Raw genomic sequence first — 21,963 nt, 5'->3', positions numbered from 1 at the left:
GGAAGGATTCTCTGGGAAAGAATCGTCTTTGATGTAGTTTTCCTCCCAGGATTCTGTCTGGGTCAGAGGATCTGTGCACACATGGGTGAGTCCTTCTTCAGCCCCATGTTTCTGTGTTGGCCAGACACAAAGAGTTCCCCCAGGCAGGAAGGATGGAGAACAGAGAAGGGCTGATGCAGATGCCTCGGGAAGGGCTTTGCAGTGAATCTCCTGGGGGCACAAGAGGAGGGGTCCTCTGGACACCTGCGGCTCTCATTCTGTTCTAGTGACCTTCCCTAGATACCCCTCTGGGCTCACCCAGTCTCCTGAAGGAGTCTGTGATGTTCGGAATCTGGGTTCTCTAGGGATGAGTTAGAATGACATCAGTAAGGAAGGAAGGGCCCAATGGTGGGCCACATGAAACCGTCTGAAGGTCAGGAACAAACACAGATCTTCCTGTCTGTCCACAGCACTCAGCTAAAGGGCTTTCCTGCTACCCAAGTCTGAGAAGGGACGGGTCTGCTGGCAGTGGCCTCAGGCACCTGGTAGCACCTTTTTGTACGGAAGAATTATTTTAAATAAATTTCCTATGTTGTCGTATATTGCTTGAATCAGATAGATTTCACCCTTCTACCCTATAAGTATATTATTATTGTTAAAAAAACTTAAGAGGAACTTTGTTCAATGTTTTATCAACACTCTAAGTGAAATTGCTTCTCTAGGAGATCTGTCACGTCCATGCTGGGGTGGGCTCCGTTCCTTGCCTACCACCAGGTAGTGTTGAGCATCAGAGACTCTGGTTTGAATTGAATGACAAACCTTGATTTCACTGGCAGTCCCGTCTTCAGTTTGTCAAATTCAAATTATCCACAAGAAGGAAAGTCCATGTCCCAGAGCTCTAGAGTGGTCTTTTCAACAACAGCTTCACCATGAATGCTGTGAGCACAGTCCACGCAGGGACCTACAGATGTTTTGTATCTTACGCCTACAACCTGGCTCTCTGGTCAGGGCAGAGCGACCCCCTGGAGATTGTGGTCACAGGTACGAGAAGTGCAGCCCAGGCCACGTGCACTCTGTGTCCAGACAGTCCTCCCCAGAGTCCACACACAGCGGAACCGGAGACTTATCATAGGATTCCTCATCAGGACCCAGTGAAAGAAGAATAACCCGCTCTGAGATTTTAAAGACAGGGACTACTTTGCTCATGTGAAGGAAGAAAGGGAAAGCCAGTAACCTTCATGATGTAACCCCATTTGTCTATTTTGGGGGTTTTTGTCTATGTTTTCAGGTTTATAGCCATAAAATCATTGCCCAGATGAATGTCATATATCTCTTCCTCTGTGCTTTCTTCTATGGTTTTATGGTTTCAAGTCTTACTTTTATGTCTTTAATTCTTTCTCACTTGATTTTTTATACAGTGTGAGGTGAAGTTCTAATTTCATTTTATTCTTTTGCTTGTTGTGATGGTTAATTCTAGATGTAACTTAATTAGATGAAGGAATACTGACAAACCTGATAAAGCTGTCTTTTTAGGTGTGTCCATGAGGGTGTTTCCAGCAGAGATTAGCGTGACAGCCTGAGTGGACTGGGTGGGAAAGATCCGCCCTCAATACGGACGGGATCCGTCCCATTTGCTGGGGACCCAGAGAAGGCAAAAATGGAGGAAAAGTGCGACTCTCTCTCTCTTTGTAGAGCAGGAATACACTCTGCTCGCCTGTGCATGGATATGAGAGCTCAAGACTCTTCAGCTTGTGGGTGCCAGGACTTACACCGACGGCTCCATCAGCTTCCCTCATTCTAAGGCCTTCAGACTGATACCAGCATCCAGTTTGCAGATGGCCTATCCTGCAACTCTTCAGCCTTCACAGTCGGGTGAGACAATTCCCCTAGTAAATCCCCTCTCATATAGTTATAAACATATCCTACTGGTTCTGTCTCTCTGCAGAACCCTGACTAATATACGAGAGGATATCCAGACTTTCCAGGACCATTTACTGAAAAGACTTTCCTTTCTCCTTTTTCCATTATGTGCTAGTGGCAGCTTTGTCAGAAATCAGTTGACTGTAAATGTGTGAATTTATTTCTAGGCTCTTTATTCTGTTCCATTTCTCTATGTGTCTGTTTTCATGTCAGCAGCGTGACGTTTTTTGGTTTGTTATTTTAATTCTAATTTTTTTTGACAGATTATACTAGTGCATAACTATGGAACGCAGTAGTGCTGTGATATATAATGTGATATAAAATGTGTTGAATGAATCAAACTAATTGGCATGTGTTGATTATAATAGCTCTGTAGTAGATTTTGAGATGAGATAGTGTGATCCTCATAATTTGCTTTTGTTTGTTTGTGTTTTGCTCAAAATGGCTTTGGCTATTCAGGTTAGTTTGCAGTTTCATATGAATTTTACAATTGTTCTTTCTATGTTTATAAAAAATGCCATTGGAATTTAAATAGAAATTTCACTTAATCAGCAGGAGTTCAGACTTTTCCCTTCCACTCATATATGTTAGTCAGAGAAAAGTATATGTTAATTACTGGTGCATATTCTTCTTTCAATTCTCCCAAATGCAGCAAGATAACTTAAGACATACTATTAAGAAGTTAAATATTTCTATGTTAAAATTAGTGTCATATTAGAAATTATGTAAAACTCTACCGCACAGGGTGGAATATGTGGATGGGTGAACCAGAGAAACATGAATGTCCAAATGGTTCTTAACTTTTTAGGAGAACAGAAGCAACCACTTCACTCCTACTTTCTAGAGTGAAGCGATCTTCCCACTCAGGTTCACTTTCAAAGAATTCACCTGGGATGGGGCATCACCAAATTATGTTCTATGTTTTACCTGTATTTCATTGGCCAGCTGTTAACTTATTGTCTCAAAACAAGGTCTGGTATTCATGTTAGAAAATGTTATCAGTTTGGTTTTTTCTTCAAATAGTCTGGAGTTTCCTTCTGACATTCAAAATTGGATGTGGACAACTTGATTTCCTATAGAATTATGTTAATGGATATTTATGTATAATCTAAAATGAGAGAGACAGAGAGAGAGAGAAAGAAACATGAGTTTGGAATCTTGGGTCATAGAAAAATATCAGATAATACTACAAAATTTTAAATTTGATTGTTTTGGTTTTTGCTAATAAAGAGGAATGCTATTATACTAAATAACTGCATAATGCTTCTACTGGGAAATTAAATAATTTTAACTGGTACTGATTCAATGTTAGATATCCTAACATGGAAAATCATTTTGATTTATATGTTATGATTGTTCTGTAATATCACTAATACCTATTGAATATGTCATGTATTACACATGAAGAAGAGTTTCAAGCTCAGATAAAAACAAAAAAAAAGTGTCAGAACTCTTTTTTTTTGGACAGCACAATCCATAAGCTTTATTAGATAAACATACAAAATATCAGTTGGAAAGTGCACATTATTTGCAAGGATACACACAACATTAAAAACTGGGTTGCACTAAAAACTATAAGGCAAGTTTCAACAACAATCAAAGAATATAGAACATAAGTTCTGATCTTAATATAATTAAGGGAGAAATCAATTTTATGAAAACTTTTACAATAGATGTGCTTCTACACACTCCTGGGCCAAACAGAAAAACGGAATTAGAAAATTCTTGAAACTGAACAGTAATGAAAATGCCACATGTTTTTTCCCCCTTCTCAACTCCTTTTCAGTTCTTTTTGTGTGTGTGTGTGCCACAAAACAAGTCTTAATACATTTAAAGAGACTAAGATCATAGATAATATGTTCTCTGACCACAATGTCAGAAGGATATTTAGAAAACTCACAAATGTGTGGAAATTAAACCACACTGTCTTACATAAACAATGGATAAAAAGAGAAATCACAAGGAAATTAGAGAGTACTTTGAGATAAAAATAGAAGAGCAACATATCAGAATTTATAGGATGAAGGGCTCTTGCAGTGCTTAGAGGAAAATTTATACTTTTAAATACCTATATTAAAAGTAAGAAAAATCTCAAACCAGTAATGTAAATTTTTACCTTAAGAAAATAGAAAAAGAAGAGCAAACTAAACCTAAAGCAAATATAAGTAGGAAATAACAAAGATTACACAGAAACATATGAAACAGGGAGTTAAAAAACATAGAGAAAATCAACAATAGCAAAAGTTGATTCTTTAAAAAAGCCAACAAAATTTGCAAACCTCTATCTAGATTGACCAAGAAATAAAGAGAGAAGACTGAAATTACTGAAATCAGAAGTAAAGCAGGGGCACTGTTACATTGCCATTATGTTTTTTTGTGGTGTTAAGATTTAGTTTCTTTCTCTTTCTCATATGCACTTTTGTTCGGGCAGTGGGTTTTGTTCTTGTGTATTCGTGGTAGTGACTGTTGTTTTTTGGACTCCAGAGGTGTAGGAATTCCTTGAGAATATCTTGCAGGGCTGGTTGTGTGGTGGTGAACTCCCACCATTTTTGTTTGTCTGGAAAACACACTATTTTTCCCTCATTTCTGAAGGAGAGCCTTGCCTAATATAGTATTCTTGGCTGGTACTTTTTCTTTTTTTAGTATTTTGAATACATCATCCCATTTTCTTCTGGCCTGTAGAGTTTCTGTTGAGAAGTCTGCAGCTAGTCTGATAGGGGCTCCCTTATAGGTGACCTGACGCTTTTCTCTTGCTTCTTTGAAGATTCTCTCTTTGTCTTTGAGCTTTGCCAGTTTGACTATGAAGTGTTTTGGAGAGGATCTTTTGGGGTTGAATCTGTTTGGATCTTTGAGCCTCCTGGATCTGAAAGTTCAAGTCTCTTTCCATGCTGGGAAATTTCAATTATTGCTTCATTGCATGTATTTTCTTTTTTTTTTTTTTTTTTTCCTTTTTGTCTTTTTTCGTGACCGGCAACGGATTGCAACCCTCAGTGTCCCGCCCATACCGGCCCGGGACCAGCAACGGGATCACAACCCTCGGTGTTGCACCCGCACCTCGCTCAGCCAGTGAGCGGCCGGTCTGTATGTGGGATCCGAACCCTCGGCGGGAGTGCCGCTGCACTCCCAAGTGGTGCACAGTAGCAGTGCACCACCGGGCCGGCCCCATTGCATGTATTTTCAATGCCTTTTTTTTTTTCTCCTCCATTTATGGAACACCCATGATTCAGAGGTTTGTGTGTTTCAGGTTGTCCGCTAGCTCTCTTAGATTTTCATATTTTAAAATTCCTTTTTCCTCTTTTTTTTTTTTTTTTTTTGGTATGCCTGGGTTCTTTCCAAAAGACTATCTTTAAGATCAGAAATTGCTTCTTCTGCTTATTCTAGCCTGCTGATTAAGCTATCAGTTGTGTTTTATATTTCATCGAGCGAATCTTTTAGTTCCATGAGCTCTGCTACATTGCTACTTGCTTTTATAAGGTATTAATCTCTTTGTAGATTTCCTCCTTCATATCCTGGATTATTTTTTCTCATTTGATTATATTGTCTAACTGAGTCTTTGTATATCTCAGTGAGTTTCCTTAAGATTGTTTCTTGGAATTCCTTTTCAGTGATTTCAAGGGTTTCCTGCAATTACTGCATTCTTTTGGTGGTGTCCTATTTTCTTGGATTTCCATATTTCTAGTATCTCTATGTTGATGCTTGGTCATCTGGTAGAGCAGTCACTTCTTCTGTTACTCTGGAGTGGGCTTTGAGCAGAGAGATATCCTCTTTTTTTCCTGTTTCCTCTGGTAACTCTCCTTGAGTCAATGCAGTCTAGTGGCTGGCAGGCAGCCTGCATGGTGGCTGTGGCTACTGCTGTGGCATCAAGTGACTGTTGCAGCAGCCATGGCTGCGATGGGCCAACCACACATAAGTGGTGTTTTTGACATGCTCCTTGCCTGCTCCCAGGTGGGGGATGCTGCCCTTGGCTCCTGTCTAGGACCACAAGTATGATCTGCTCTTGCCTGTTTCTGGGAGGAGGGGGCTGCCCTTAGCTACTGCCTAGGACCTCAGGTGTGTTCTCCTCAAAAGTCACTAATGTAAGTACAGAAACTAATCATTCTCAGTATGAGGGATAGGTACAAGATGTGTTTCAAGTCAGACCATACTAAATGGTTTGAAGAAGCAATTCTAGTCTGAACACATTCTAGGACCCATACTTCTTCCTTGGCTGGGCCTCCATCCCCAGCCTCATGGAAGATAAGGAGAGTTTACCTTTGTCACCATTCCATGTTATTGTCCACTTGTAAACTATGTAAGCTGGGCCCACTCATGACATCCTGTGCACCACTCAATTTTGCAGGATCTCTGCTATCTGTCAGCAGAAGCAACACCATGTCACCCACGTCCATCAGCTTGCTGTGTCTTGGTGAGTCCTGGAAGGAAATAAATGAAGTCAGCACTAGGGTGGAAGTATTGGCCTCGGGGGCTGGGTCTCTCCATAGCAGAATGCCATGCTTCCATGAAGGCAGGTGGGCATTGATATTTGAGTTTATCTTTTCTTGAGCTCAGACCTGGCTGCCCAGGATCATAGGCCAGGTGAGAGCCAGAGGAGAAGGTCAGCTTTTGTGTGGAGATGGATGGTCCATCATGGATCTTTCTTTCCAGGGTTCCTCATGGTCCAGATCATCTGCATACAAGCAGGTAAGTCTTTTGCCTAAACCTTGGGTTGCCATCTACCCAAAATAAGAGAATTTTCCTGTAACAGGAGGTCAGGTGGCATAGAAGGTTGGACTGATGCACTGACTGTTAGAAGCCTGTGGGTGAATGTCTTGTGAACTAGAAAGTGGAGGTCCTGGGAAACCTGTGCACGAATTCTGTCCTAGAAACCCTACCTAGCCACTCTCCTCTTAGCTGAGCCAAGCTCTAAGGGAACCTAAAGGAAACTGTGGCAGTCAGAGCTGGGCTGTGTGGAGAGGAAGTGATGTCATTTGTAGAGTAAGAAAGGAAGCAGTGCTAAGAAATGGGGGCCTCTCTGAGAGCAGGATGGTAACTAATGTTCTCCAGCATTTTCCTGACCAAAAGAGCTGCAGAGTATGGTACCAATTTTCTATCAGAAGAGGTGGAGAGCCGAATGCCATGATCCCCTGAAATTTCAGGATATTCTGATGCAGCTTCAATTGTTTAATATGCACCAGATATTAGGTGACATTATTTCATTCACACAGAACTTGTCCACTTTACTATGTCAACTCTGTGATGTTTTATATAACACATTTTGTATTATGAATCTGGGAAGAGTCTTTTGTTCAGTACTTGCAAAAATGTCTCAGCCACGACATTTTGTAGGAAGATTTGTCATGTCCATGTGGCAGAGGTGCCTTCATGTTCCTCTGGGCACCCCTGGTTTGAAAAGGAGCCTAAGAAACATAGAAGAGAGAGGAGATAATGTGCACAGAATGGGAGAGGGTGACTCACATTTTTCTCTCTAAGACTGCCTCTTCTCCTCTAGGAGATTATGACAAGCTCTTTTTGTCTTCTTGGCCAAGCCCTGTGGTTCCTCAAGGAGGACAAGTCACTCTTTGGTGTCACTCTGATCTTGGGTATGACATATTCAAACTGTACAAGGAAGATGGGGCCCGTGTCCCTGAGCTTCAAGACAGAATATTCAAAAACAAATTTACCATGAACTCTGTGACCACAGCACATGCGGGGACCTACAGATGTTTCAGGCCTTATTTTCACTCCCCAAATAAATCAGCAAAGAGCAACCCCCTGAAGATCATGGTCACAGGTAAGACAGCTCCTGTCCAGAATGGACATTTATTGTTCCAGCCTTTCCAATTTCAGAGTTTTCTAGTGGGAGTGTCTGTCAGGGTCCAATCAAATGAAAGAATCTCTCCAAGTATTTTAAATAAAGGAGGATTTAATACAGGGAACTGAGTACATGGTAGGGAGAATAAGTGTTCCCAGTGATGTGTACACCAAAACACACCAAATCTATGAATATGTTCTGTTACATTCCAAGGGCAATTAAAGTTGGAGATGAAATTAAGGTTGTTAATCTGTTGACCTTGAGATGGGGAGACTGTCCTGTATTGTCCAGTTGGACTCAGTGTAGTTACTAGGGTCCAGAGAAGAAAAAGAAGAAGTCAGGAGCATGAGGGTCATAGTAAGGTGGCAGAATTGAGACTCCACCTGCCATTGCTGCCTTGAGGATGGAGGAAGGGCCACAGGCCAAGGAATACAGGTGGCCTCTAGAGGCTGTAAAAGTCAAAGGAAAGGATTCTCCCCTAGAGTCTCCAGAAAGAACACAGCCCTGCAGGTACCTTGATTTTTACTAGTGAGACTATTTCAGATTCCTGACCTCTAGAACTGTAAGATAGTAAATTTGTGTTCTCTTCTGTCACCATGTTTGTGGTATTGGTTAGAGCAGCAAATGGAACCCTATACAGGGACCCAAGTCAAGAACGAAATAAGAAGCCAAACAAGGGAAAGTGAAGACACCAGAAATCAGTACAGGCAGGATGCTGATGCTCCCACTAGGCTGGAGTAACGTAGGGAGAGGTCAGTGCTCCTGGCGCCAGACTCAGACCAAGTCTGTGGAAGCAGGAGAAGACCCAAGCACAGCAGAAGATGCTCCCCCTCCTGTCTCCACCTTACACAGGTTGAATAGACATTGTGGAGTACCTTGCCACATGCTTTACTCTTTAATTCTTACATCCTTCCAGGAATTCCAATTTATCAAAAAGAGCATTAACCATGCTGACAGGGAAACTGGAAGTGAAGCCTGTAGTGGTTGCTCTCCCATCTCCACCGTAAAAAGCATGTGAGGTCTGTGGGAAACATACTACAGACAAAGGTGCTAAAAACCATCCCAGTGGGAATTAAATATGGTGTGACTAGAGACAGAGAAACAGAGAAAGGAGAGAAAGAGGGGGGATATGGACACAGAAAAGGACATGTAGACACAGAGAGGAAGGAGAAAGACAGACATGGGGTAAGAGGCCCTCACTCATTCCAGGTTCCATAGAATGGACTGGGAAAGGGTGACTCCTTCTCAACTCACCATGCCTTTGCTCCTAGGAGTCCACAGAAAACCTTCCCTCTTGATCCAACCTGGTCCTATGGTGAAATCAGGAGAAAATCTTACCCTGATATGTTGCTCAGAGGTCATGTTTGACAGCTTCGTTCTGATTCTACAAAGAAGTGTTGGGGTAACCGAGGACCCTTTAGTCATTGCTGGAGAGCCCCATGATGGGGGCTCCCAGGCCCACTTCTTCCTGGCTCCTGTAACATCTACCCATGCAGGGACCTACAGATGCTACGGTTTTCTCAGTCACTCCCCCTATGAGTGGTCAGCTCCTAGTGACTTCCTGGACATCGTGATCACAGGTGAGTGTCCAGACCTGCCCCTCATCCATTCTGTAATCCAGACTACAGAATGTTCTAAGACTTGGAATCCCCAGGTGGCCATGGGGAAGATGAGTGAGTACTCGGATCTTATGGAGAGAGACAGACTTGGAGAGTGCTACCCCACAAGAGTCTAAGAAAAACGAGACCAAGTATAGTCCCCTTGTCATAACACAGAGGACAGATACACAGGCAGAGACAGTGGAACCAGAAATGAGATAAGAGCAAAGTTATACCTGTTATCAGAGGGAGGGTGCCTTTCTATCCTCACATGTTCAGAGACCCAGGATAGTTTAAAAGTTTGGTTTCCATGTTTCCCCTGTACTCTCTTCTCTGACGTGAGCTGGATCTTGTGGCCTCAGCCCATTGGCCCCCACAAATACTTTGTTTATTCTGACTTCTCTCCCTTCCACACTGTTGAGCCTTAATTCATCCCAGAATATCGTGGTCCTGGGTAAAAGAGTTGAACACCAGTTCTTCTAAGCTGTGTGTTCTCTGGGCCCCCAAACTGGCTTCCTAGGCCTGTGTTACAAAGTTAACCAATGTGTTATAGGATAACTGAGGACAAAAATCCACAGAAAAACCCAAATGGAGGGAAAGCAGAGACACTGAAAAGCAGAGACATAGAAACACACACACGTGCAGATTGAGACAACGAAGGGAGATTTGGAGACTCAGAGACACACAAGGAGAAAGAAGAGAGGGCTGAGAAGTGGGAGAATGATAGAAGGGAGCTGAGAACAGCCCCCAAAATCAAAGACCTGGGGGTGGGGCACAAAGACAGAGGAAAGTGGAGATGTGGGGATGGATGGCAGAAATTCCAAAAGAGAACGAGAGAGACAGAGAAGCAGAGGAAGACTCTAAGACAGGATGATAGATAGATAGACAGACAGACAGACAGACAGACAGATAGATAGATAGATAGAAGATGATAGATGACAGACAGAGAAGCAGAAAGGTGGGGCAAGACAAAGGGAGAGACTCAGAAAAAAAAAAAAAGAAAGACAGAAAGATCAAGCCAACTAATCCAAGGAGACACAAAGACTAAACAATACAGAAAGGGGACAAATGTTCGGGGGAGGTAGGGTGAGGTCAGACAATTAAGAGACAGAAAGCAAGAGATAAAGAAAATAGAAGGTGAAAAGAGACACGAGGAGAGAGCGAGAGTGTGAGAGAGAGAGAGGTAGGTCACGGCAGCAGGGAGAATGAATTCTCAGATCGCTGTGAAGGACACTGTGTTAAGGAAGTGTCTCTCTAACTAAACAGCCTCTTTTTTCTTCCAGGTCTATACAAGAAGCCAACTCTCTCAGCCCAGCCGTGGCCTGTGGTGAAGTCAGGAGAGAACAGGACTTTGTTCTGCAGCTCTCAGAGCTCATTTGACTTCTATCATCTGTATCAGGAGGGGAAGGCCCTTGAACGCCGGCTCCCTGCAGTGCAGAGCCCCAGTGGCACATCCCAGGCCAGCTTCCCTCTGGGCCCTGCAACCCCAGCCCATAGTGGGACCTACACATGCTATGGCTCTTTCAGTGGCTTTCCCTACCAGTGGTCAGCCCCAAGTGACCCACTGCACCTTTCTGTCACAGGTGAGGAAGCCCATTCCTGCCACATGCCTTGAGACACACTAAATCATAGAGCTGTATCTGTGGTTCTTTCTGCTGGTGATTCAGAGATCTTAGGAAATCTGAAAAAAAGAAGTAGTAAGAAGCACAGAGAGGAAAAGAGAGTCTGAATATGACAGGGGCCTTCAGGGTGTAGGATGATAGACAGGGCACCTCCAAACCCTCCTTCACCTCCTGTACGGAGGTTACTTTGGGATTCTATGATCCAGGTGAAAGAAGAAAGGGGTCAGGACAAACCCAGGGGAAGGAGAGGCCAGAGGCAGCTTGAAGAGATGAGAGGTTGCATCAATCCCTCCCCCTTATTCATTTATCAGAAGCCCCTCCTGACCTCTCACCCACAGAGAGAATTCCCTGTTCGGGACCATAGATGTTTATCATCCTGAGAGATATAATGTCTTTTGATTTGGGGCATCTTTTATCACCAGGCATCTTCTAGGCCTGTCTACACCTTCATGTCTAAGGGAAGGAATTGTCACCTGGGGAATTCTAAGAGAGAGAGATCTCAGGACCCAACTGTCTTTAGATGAATGACAGAGTGAGGATGGTCAAGGTACCAAACCTCCAGAAGGAATGATCCTACTCAGTGGTGCAAGGAAGAACTATTGCTCAGCCCTTTCTTTCCCACTGAATCTGGTGATCAAAGGAGAGCTCAGCCTAGACTGTGAATCCCTGGAGAGACAGAAGGCTATTGCATGAGTGATGGCTGTGCCACCTCCCAGCTCTGTGACCTTAAACTAGTCACCTTCCCTTTCTGATCCCCAGATTCTCCATTAGTATTTGAGTCTGTGATCAGGTGCAGATCCGAGGGGCATTTACCCTCTCATGCTCTGGAACTAAGGCCTCATCCAAAAGGAAGGGAGGGGTCAGAGTGAAACCAACCCTCTGCTGAGAAGTGATTCCAGCCCTCTCCCAGGGTCTATGAGGATGGGAATGCTGGGAGATGGGAAGGATTTAAGAAAATACCTTACATATTTATTGTCCATCTATCAATGTTCTATAATATAAATATTCAACAGTTACAAAGGAAAAAGTTCCTATCTTCATGAAGATCTTATTCCAGGTATGTGTGCAGGGAAATAAATTCTAATCAATCAATCAATCAATAAGTGGATTCATTAATAATCATTAATTTGCATTCATTAAGGTAGACTCATGTCATAGAGGAAGCTCAACTGGATACTTTAGCATGGATGGGTTGGTAGGGAAGGCCCTACTGAGGAGTTTCACTTAATTATCTTAATGACAAGGGGAGCCAGTCTTTAGAAGATTGTTGGAGAGACATTCCCCACAGATGGAACAGTGAGTGCATGACTGTGATGTAGCCATGAGCTTGGTTCATTCAAAGCTGGGTTCATTCACGTGGCTGATGAGTGGTAAGCGAAGTGGAGCTGAGGGACGTAGACAGGAGTCAACCTATGTGAAGGTTTCTAAGCAACTGTAAAGAGTTTGGATTTTATTCTGATGAGATGTAAAGCCATCAAAGATGATTTGAATCAACGTGTTATGATCTGTATTCTATTTTGGATGAAACAGTTGGCAGATGTGAACAGAATTCACTTCAGGGAAATATGAGTAGAAGCCATGATTCTTGTCTAGACTATGACATTTTGGGGTAGAAAAGTCACGGCAACTTAGACCTGAAGGTGCTGGGGAAATAATTGAGTGGGTGGATTCAGGACATACTCAGAGGTAGACTCATTAAGAAGGGTATTTCAGAATCTAGTTCTGGTATTTCTCAGCCTGGTAATCTTGGGCATTCTCAGATATCTCTGAGTCTCTGTTTTATGGGCAGGAACTTACAGTTGGGCTATCAGAGCATGAGACAGCTCAGCAGGGAGCCTAGTGGGGGAACATTACATAGGCCCAGAAAGAGAAAAAATTGGAATCAGGCTCTTGTGCGCAATTCATGGCTCTGCTTGCTGTAATCACCAGCCTCACGAAATATCAGTTGTTCTTGAGGAGAATGTGGAGTTAATAATGCCTCTCTCCTGGGTTTGCACTTAGAGTAAGATGCACTCACAAATGTGACAGTCCTCTTACCCCTAGAATGGGTCCTGGTACAGAAAATGTGCTCAATATATAATATAGCCCTTGCTGCCCTCCCTCCTCTCTCCTGAATCCTCCACCTACTCCACTCTCAGACATCACTCGAAGGGCATATTATTCTACACAGCAACTCCAAATCTCTGCAACAGCAGAAGAGGCATCTCCGTCCTCTGGCTGTCTCCACCTCAGTTCTCAGAAAGTACAGTTGTGGTGGGGTGAGAAGAGATGAGTGGAAATGGTGTTCACCTACAGTGGATTCGGGGAATTTCCATTGCATGCAAATAATAAACTGTCTTGTCTCATGGGACAGCAGAAAACACACACATTGGAGTCTGGTAGACCTGGGCTTAAACGTCCACTTGTCTCCTACCGGCTCTTTAATTTGGATAACTGTGATAACTTCTCTTGGAATTTCTTGCACATGTCAGACAAGAGAGAAGGTGATTGGTCAGGATTAAGGATGATGGCAAAGTTTGAGATAACATACTTGGTCCACACTGGTATGTCATGTGTGCAGTACGTACTGGCCCAAAATAGGCAACTGATAACGGTAGATTTTATCATTTGCTTAGTGACAGAATCACATCCTCCTCAAGGACAGTCCAGCAAGATGAACATCATCCTTGGACTTTCAGCAGCCATCGTCTCCACTGCCATTTTTCTCTTTGCTCTTATTGGTCACTGGTGTTCTATCAAAAATCGTAAGTCTGAAAGAGAAGACGGCATCAAGAGAGCAGGGTGGGGGTGTAACTCAGGCTCAGAAGTGTGTTCATGTCCTGTGGGTTGCTCTGTGGTTTTTTGTTGAGGACAATGATTGGGTGGGGACCCCTGTCCCTTCCCTCAAATCCTCAACTTATAAACCACTCTTTTCTCTCCTCTAACTGCCCCTCAGCTCTGGGGAGGCCACTGTTCTGCAGAAGTGGATGATATGCAAGAAAGGAAGTAGATGGATGCCATGGGGTTGGAGGGGACCTTAGGGCAGTCGGGGTGGGCCTGAGATATTGATGGGATAGTTCTCTGAATCTAGTAGGGGAGAATGGCTGAGCAACCTCCGTCATACCCTGGCCTCCTTCTGGTCGTGGTGTATACATCTCTGATGTGAGAGTATTGAGGAGCCCTGTTAAGAGCCTTAACTCCCTCTTCTACCCCACAGATGCCACCATTATGGACACAGAGCCCAGAGAAGACCAAGTGATGGATGGAGAGGTGAGTTGTCTCAGCTCAAGCCCTCACCACGGTTTCATTTTCTCCACATGTCCCATGACCCTGGCTTTAATTATTAATTCTCACCCTCTTATTCTTCACCTTCCTCCTCTCAGGTTCCTGCACCAGAAGAAACACAGGAGGTGACATATGCCCAGTTAAACCACCAGACCCTCTCACAGACACGGTTTACTCCAACTTCCCCAAGCTCCAAGTGCCTCTCAGCTGAGCCCAGAATCTACACAGAACTCACCATCCACCAAGCCCATGCTGAGGTCACACCTGGCCCCAGGCTCTGAGAACACGGAGCATTACCAAGCAGAAACCTGGGCCTATCCCTTGGGAGATTTTCTTCATGAGCATTTTCTCCTTCTCCAATCATCCCAACATCTCTGAGGTGACAACAAGCCCCTTAGTAAATACCCAGCTGTCTACACTGTGATAAATATCCAACCATTTCAGGGGACTTTACTATATTCACCCATACATTCTGGACATCGAATCATTATCATCCTTCTTTATTTTAAACTCTACTGAAATGATTCTATATACTCAAATTATTCAATAAAAGTTTAGAAAGTGAGATATAGTCTGTCTGAGATGTCTAATATGGTAACCTTTAGTCATATGTTGTTATTTAAATTAAAATTTGAATAGATTGAGTTAAATAAAGTTTAAAATTCAGTTCCTTAGCCACGGGGGCCACAGTTCAAGTGCTCAGAAGCCACGTGTGCTGCTGCTGCCTTAGAGAATAGCCCAGATACGAAGCATTTCTATTACGGCAGAGAGCTCTCACTGTTCTAGATTGAAGATGGAAATTTGACGATACGGAGTCCATTTTCTCCTGGAGCTTGGTCTGAAAAAGAGACCTATCGGTAATGATTATATTTGACATCTGTTGCAAGGTGGCTTTATCAAATGTGAGCAGCAAGCAGAAGCCTCTCCTCCTCTCCTGGAATGTCTTATCACCTCTTATCCTCATACTAATTTCTGCTATAGTGTGATTTTTACCCAGACTCTGGGAATGTATTTTTTTTTGTCTGTTTTTCACATTTTCTTGGTCCCCATTGTCTTCTGGAGAGAATGCACAAATCTATTTTAGCACAAAATATGCTCTGGAAGTTGGTTTCTGCTGACATCGTCTGTTTTTCACATTTTCTTGGTCCCCATTGTCTTCTGAAGAGAATGCACAAATCTATTTTAGCACAAAATATGCTCTGGAAGTTGGTTTCTGCTGACATCTTCATCTTACCCCTTATTTATTTTCTTCCTACTAGAATCAGCATCTACACAGAACAACCCACAAACCGCTACACACAAAAAGCTGTTGCTTAGTTCTTAGAATTAGCAGATGCAGCTCCTTCCCCTGGCAATGTACCGAATTTCTTGAGCATCTCAGTGTAAACATCCACTTACATGCAAACATCTTCATCTCATAGTCTAAGTCAGGTGAGCCTATTCACCTCACAGTGTCTGTTCTACAACTTTCATATGCTGAGTTTTTACTGGCTGTTCTCCACTGGCCTATCATGTCTGCACCATAAGAGTCTTGAAGCAGGGGTGGAGTGTAATTAACGTCCAGCACCCAAGTGCCCATGCAAAGAGACTGTAGGAGGTCTCAGGAAACCCATGTCTGGTGAATGATCAGGATACCCAACCCCTCCAGAGAGGATCAATGTGCAAACTTCAGAGATCCTCTAATGTGACCCCCCCAAAATAGTTACTCTGTCCTCCTGGGCCAAACGGAGGATTAAGCTTCCTTCACTGTCTGAGCTGATGGGATAAATGGCCAGCGCTGGTCATTGGGTGTGAGAGTGAATCACCCACAGACACACTCCTAGCCTGGCTATTTATATGATGGCCCCACACTCACCAGTGTATACTCTATAGCTAGGGTGTTCCTAGAGGAACCCTGTTATGATAAGAAAGGTGTAAATAAAAGACCAAAGCCCTTCTCCTCCCTGTACTACTGCATGAAGGATGGTTACTCTGCAGAGTCAACTGATGCTAAGAAAAACTGCATAAGCAAGAGAGAAACTTAATTTTGCTTCCACAACATAAACACTCAAAAATAACAGTGAGGGTTATTATTTTTTTAAAGAAGTGGTTTTACATAAATTATAAATGGGAGCTGAAAAGACAGTTTACATATTCTGTGCTCCTACGATTTTATTGTACTTAAGTGTGGCTTCAACGTTTATCTGGTGGAAAAGTGGATCAACCAATTTTTATTCATAAAACGGTTTTACCTCTGTATTTTTTCTCCTAGAAAAAAGTGATTACATGGGCTGGACCCGTGGCTCACTCAGGAGAGTGCAGCGCTGATAGCGCCGAGGCCGCAGGTTCGGATCCTGTATGGGGATGGCCAGTGCGCTCACTGGCTGAGCGTGGTGCAGACAACATCATGCCAAGGGTTGTGATCCCCTTACCAGTCAAAAAAAAAAAAAAAGATTAAATGATCCACATTTTATAACTTTCATAATTATTGCATCCATATGCTGATGAGTCTCTTATTTTCCTTCTTGGTTGTGGACATGGGGTGGGCACATGCTTCATTTGAATCACTTTTCAGGTACAGCTCCTGCATCTCCTGTGGGTCAGATCATGCTGCTCTGTAGTCTGGGGATTCCTCTGCTGGGGTGTCTCCGCTTGGTCCAGTCTGGGGTGTGTGGGGATTCAGACTAGGACAGGGCTGACCGTGGGCATGGTGCATCGAAGCACTTCCCTTCCATAAAGACACACAAAGCATTTCCTACTCTGAGGAACAGCCAATGCCAACCCCACCAAGTTGAATGTGTAGGTCTTTCACATCACCAAGCTCCTGTCAGCTCCGGGGCTGATCCCAGTGAGGGAAGAGGATCCTGTCTAGGGCAGCCACAGATGCAACATCTCTGTTCTGTGTCCTCTCACCACTCATATGAGACCTCATTATGACTCTCCCTTCATTCAGGACCCCCCGGCTTATCTTTCTTTCCAGGTGTGTCTAGGAAGCCCTCCCTCGTGACCCAGCCGGGCCCTATCCTGCTGTCTGGAGAGAGTCTGACCCTCCAGAGTCACTCTGATTTGGCTACAACAGATTCGCTCTGTCCAAGAAGTAGGAACGTGACCTCCCCCAGAGCCCTGGCCCACAGACTCAGGCTTGTCTCTGTCAGGCCAACTTCCTCCTGGGCCCTGGGAGCAGCTCCCACAGGGGCCAATAGAGCTGCTACGGTGTACAGAACCTCTCCTCTGAGTGGTCGGGCCCCAATGACCCCCTGGACATCCTGATTGCAGGAGAGCAGCCCAGTGGATTCAGTCAGGGACCCAGATCCTGCACAGAGCTTTTCATGTATGTAGGTGGGTGTCTGTGTGTGTGTGTCTGTATCTCTCTTTGTCTCTTTGCATGTGTTTGCTTCGATGTGTACATGTGTGCATGTTTGTGCATTTTTTGTCTATGTGTGTTCATGTGATTTGTTCCTGTGCATGTTTCAAATTCTGTGTACATATGTGACTATGTTTGTGTGGTTTTGTTTGTGTGTGTTTATGGTTGTGCATCTGTGTTTGGATACAACACAGCAGATGGTCATGGGAGATTCCTGGTTTCCATCCATGTGACTTTGTTGATAAATAAATACTGAGTCATTTCATAACATTTACAATATTTATATATTAGCTTGCAAAGGGAATATTACATGTTATGAAACAAACAATAGTTATTACTTATAAAAAACAGAAAAATATGGTAAAATAATTTTATGATTGCAGAGTTTAGGATTTAAATGTGATAGTTAAGATGGGAGGGCTTGTTCAGCAATGTGGCTCAAGTCAGCTCTCAGCACCCACCCTCCTCTGGTTGAGAAGAAGCTGGTCTTCTTCCTGTGTGGTGGCCACCTTGTAGACTGTACAAACTGTGGTGTGGTGAGGGGACCCTGCCCACCACATCCTGTGGCTTTGACAGTTTTGCTCAGCTCCTGCCTCCTGTCCAACAGAAGTAGCACCATGTCCCTCGTATAACTTCGTATAATGTATGCTATACGAAGTTATTACGTGCTCTTTCCCAGCTCAGGGCCCCGTCACCATCCTATGATATTTTGGATGCAGAGGTTGCATGTCTACATGTGTGGGGTTTATGACAATAGCTATACCCCTTCTAAATTTGTCAAAGGAGTGGCCATGTTTCTTGAACCAAGGGGGTAATAAGTTGCACTCAAATTTTGCTCTTTTGAGAGCTAATTTTGAGCTAGATTTTTTAAAAGCCTTTCAAAACTTTTCCTATACTTCAATTTACACTGAATTTTAATATTCTAGCAAGCCTTTTAAGGTTTTTTTTTTTTTAAATATTTACTTCAGGTTTTCATGGGGTAGGGATATTTTAGGAGAACACTTATTGATAATGTGTTCAAATTATTAAGATACAACATGTTTTTCTATTGATACTCAAGCATTGTATGTATTTAAAGCATTCAAAATTGATCCAAAGTGTAATACAATCCTAAAAGTGACTAACAAAATTATTTCTATTTTTTCTCTTTGCAAATCTTAGCTTCTTTTTTTTCCAGGTTGAATGTCGAAATTAATGAAATAAATACCAGACTATTTTTTGTTAAGTTGCTTAGTGGAATACATAATTTTATTGCAAACATTTTTATTATCTCTTGGCAGCGAGTGATTGTCAACTAAATTTAATTAATAAATTTATCTTCTGGTCTGGTGTAACTTACCTGGAGAGCATGAAAAATAACGGAGTCAGACAATACCAAATGTTGGAGGTTTGTGAATCTATTTCTCTGTCTGTCTACCTACCTACCTACTTACGTATCTACCTGTGTTTATATGGATCTAAGTATCAATCTCTCTATCTGATGCAGCCACAAAGAATGTTGACAGCCACCAGAAGCTAGAAGAGGCAAGGAAGGATTCCCCACTAGAGCCTCCAGAGGGAGTGTGGCCCTGGCCCTGATGTGCCGACAGCTTGCTTTTGGACTTCTGACCTCCAGAACTCTGAGAGAATAAAGTTTTGTTGTCAAACCATCCAGTTTGTGATAATTTGTTATGTCAGCCTAGAAAACTAATTACTTGTTTCTTTTTTTCATGTACCATCTATCTACAAATCAGTCTATCCAAATTCATATTTATTCGATGTAAATTTGTTTGTGTATATGTAAGTTCTTTGTATTGGGGTCAGGGGAAGAGAGCACATTCTCTCTTTGAAAACTGGGTTTTGATTCATAACCAAGAAATGATTTCAGATAAAACACCAAGAGCCAGAATTTGCATGTTCTATGATCCTCTAGAAATTCAGAATCAAAGTTAGCTGGTTTTGTTTGGCAGGAGAAGTAAAAAGTTTGCAAGCAGTGCTAAACCTGAAAATATAGATTGGAGGTACATTTGAGTTCATTCTGCAAAGAGTTTCATAACATTTACAATATTTATATATTAGCTTGCAAAGGGAATATTACATGTTATGAAACAAACAATAGTTATTACTTATAAAAAACAGAAAAATATGGTAAAATAATTTTATGATTGCAGAGTTTAGGATTTAAATGTGATAGTTAAGATGGGAGGGCTTGTTCAGCAATGTGGCTCAAGTCAGCTCTCAGCACCCACCCTCCTCTGGTTGAGAAGAAGCTGGTCTTCTTCCTGTGTGGTGGCCACCTTGTAGACTGTACAAACTGTGGTGTGGTGAGGGGACCCTGCCCACCACATCCTGTGGCTTTGACAGTTTTGCTCAGCTCCTGCCTCCTGTCCAACAGAAGTAGCACCATGTCCCCCCAAATAATGATCTTCCTGTACCTTGGTAAGTCCTGGAAGAGAAGGGAGGAGAGGGTTATAGTGGAAAATCTATGCTTTATCACAACATGTAATCACAGATTCATGGATTTGGAAGGTGAAGCACATGGGGCCTGGGATATACTGGGGACACATCTGTGAAGTGGTTTTACTTCCAGGACTCTGTCGGCATCAGATTTTCTGGGCACAAGTGGGTGAGTCCTGTCTTATCCTTTGGTTACTATGTTGTTCAAACATGAAGGGGCTTACTCTGGGCAATAGGTGAGGGGCAGATGCAGATGATGCTGGAGGGCTAGTGATCAAGACTTCTGGAAATACAAGGAGAGTGACATGACCTGTGGATCCCAGGTTCTTATTTTTTCCTGGAGACTCTACCTAGCTGCTTCCTTGGCATAAGCCCAGCTCCACATTCATGTGAAGAAGGCTTTGAAGTACAAAGCTGGGTCAGGGCAGATGAGTGTAACCTCTACAATGAGAGGGGAACAAAATGCAGGACCCTACAGATGTCTCCAAGGACAGGACCCCACACCATTCTCCAGCCTGTCCTTGACAATAAGGTCTGCAGAACATCCCACCCATGCCTCAGGAGAAGGGACTGGTCAGCAGGTAGAGACCACCGAGACCTTGTGGCACATTCTTGCTTAGGAGAGGTTTAAATATATATACATATATAAAGGTTCATATTTCATGATATTTTTTCAATCAAGTAAATCTTGTACTACTTTCCCACTTACAATTTTTGATGTTGTTAAAAATGTGTTTAAATACAAACTTTTTTCAACATTTTATCAGTACTCTAAGTAAAATTGTTGTTCTGGGGAGACCTGCCAGGTCCATGTTGGGGCCCGATGTGTCCCTGGCTCCCACCAGGTAGCTCTTGGCATCAGGGGACTCTGGGTTGGGGGACAAACCTTGGAAGAATGTAAAGGAGGAAAAGCCACCTGAGGACAGTGAGAGGAGGGGGCAGCTCCGCATTTTCCTCTCTAACGTTGTGCCTCCTTCTCCCCCAGGTGGTCATGACAAGCCCTTGCTCTCAGCCTGGCCGAGACTTTGGTTCCCTTAGGAGGGTACACGACTCTTTACATCCTCAACTTCAATTTGTAACATTCAAACTATTCCAAAGAGTTGAGATCCGTATTTCTGACATCGAGTGGACTTTTCAACAACAACGTCACCGTAAACCCTGAGACCACAGCACGTGCAGGGACTTACAGATGTTCTAGATATTACAGCCCTGGGTGTTCAGCACAGTCTCCCTCTAGAGATCATGGTCATAGGTAGAAGAATTTCAGCCCAGCCCACATCCGTCCTGTGTCCAGATGGCCGTACGTAGGTCCACCCCAGTGGAGCCAGAGAGTTATTGTGGAGTTTAGTCAGGACCTCATCATGGAAAGAGAATCCACTCTGAAAATTTAAAGAGAGGGTACTCAGTGGAGGAAATTAGATCCCCAGATGAAAAAAGCAGGAATCTAATAGGTTTTATGTAATCTCATTTGTCTATTTTGCTTTTGTTGTCTGTGCTTTTGGGGTCATATCAAAAAAACTCATTGCACGGACCAGTGCCATGAAAGGTTCCCCCTCTGTTTCCTATTAGTTTTATAGGTTTAGGTCTTGTGTTTAAGTCTTTACTCCATTTTCAGTTGATTTCTGTATTTGGTGCGAGACAAGTGTCTACCTTTTTTTTTCTTTTTTCATTTTTCTTCATGTTGATATACAGTTTTCCCAGCACCACTTATTAAACAGACTATCCTTTTTTCATTATGTTCTTTGCAGCCTTGTCAAAAATCAATTTACCGTAAACGTGCAAATTTCCTTCTGGGATCCTTTCAGTTCTATTGGTCTGTGTCTATTTTTATGCCATTGCCATACTGTTTTTTTTGTTTTGTTTTGCTTTAATTTTATTACTTGAGAAATTATAATTATTGGGTACACAGGAACATTATGATAGACATACATATGGTGTGAAATGATTTAATCAAGCTAATTAACATGTTTTATAATCTTTTTCTATCAGCATATTCATTATTAAACATCA

General features: G+C 42.9%; 1 protein-coding gene across 1 annotated transcript; it reads left to right on the top strand.

The window, feature by feature from the left end:
* Positions 1 to 1,689: 1,689 nt before the first annotated feature.
* Positions 1,690 to 14,680, top strand: LOC103604751 (putative killer cell immunoglobulin-like receptor like protein KIR3DP1). The gene is made up of 9 exons (XM_008589320.1): positions 1,690 to 1,851; positions 6,239 to 6,304; positions 6,544 to 6,579; positions 7,388 to 7,669; positions 8,962 to 9,270; positions 10,572 to 10,871; positions 13,526 to 13,654; positions 14,107 to 14,159; positions 14,273 to 14,680. Exons 1-9 carry the CDS (start codon positions 1,815 to 1,817, stop codon positions 14,453 to 14,455), a joined length of 1,395 nt encoding a protein of 464 aa, XP_008587542.1. The 5' UTR covers positions 1,690 to 1,814; the 3' UTR covers positions 14,456 to 14,680.
* Positions 14,681 to 21,963: the final 7,283 nt, after the last annotated feature.

Source organism: Galeopterus variegatus, unplaced genomic scaffold (assembly GCF_000696425.1).
Source record: "Galeopterus variegatus unplaced genomic scaffold, G_variegatus-3.0.2 Scaffold5374, whole genome shotgun sequence".
NCBI classification, from domain to species: domain Eukaryota; kingdom Metazoa; phylum Chordata; class Mammalia; order Dermoptera; family Cynocephalidae; genus Galeopterus; species Galeopterus variegatus.
This window is presented reverse-complemented; position numbering and strand designations above follow the sequence as displayed.

Coding starts and splice junctions, on each gene's coding strand:
- LOC103604751 (XM_008589320.1), top strand. CDS start 1,815: ATGGCCTATCCTGCAACTCTTCAGCCTTCACAGTCGG. Junction 9,271..10,571: donor CCTGGACATCGTGATCACAG/GTGAGTGTCCAG, acceptor TTTTTCTTCCAG/GTCTATACAAGAAGCCAACT. Junction 10,872..13,525: donor ACTGCACCTTTCTGTCACAG/GTGAGGAAGCCC, acceptor TCATTTGCTTAG/TGACAGAATCACATCCTCCT.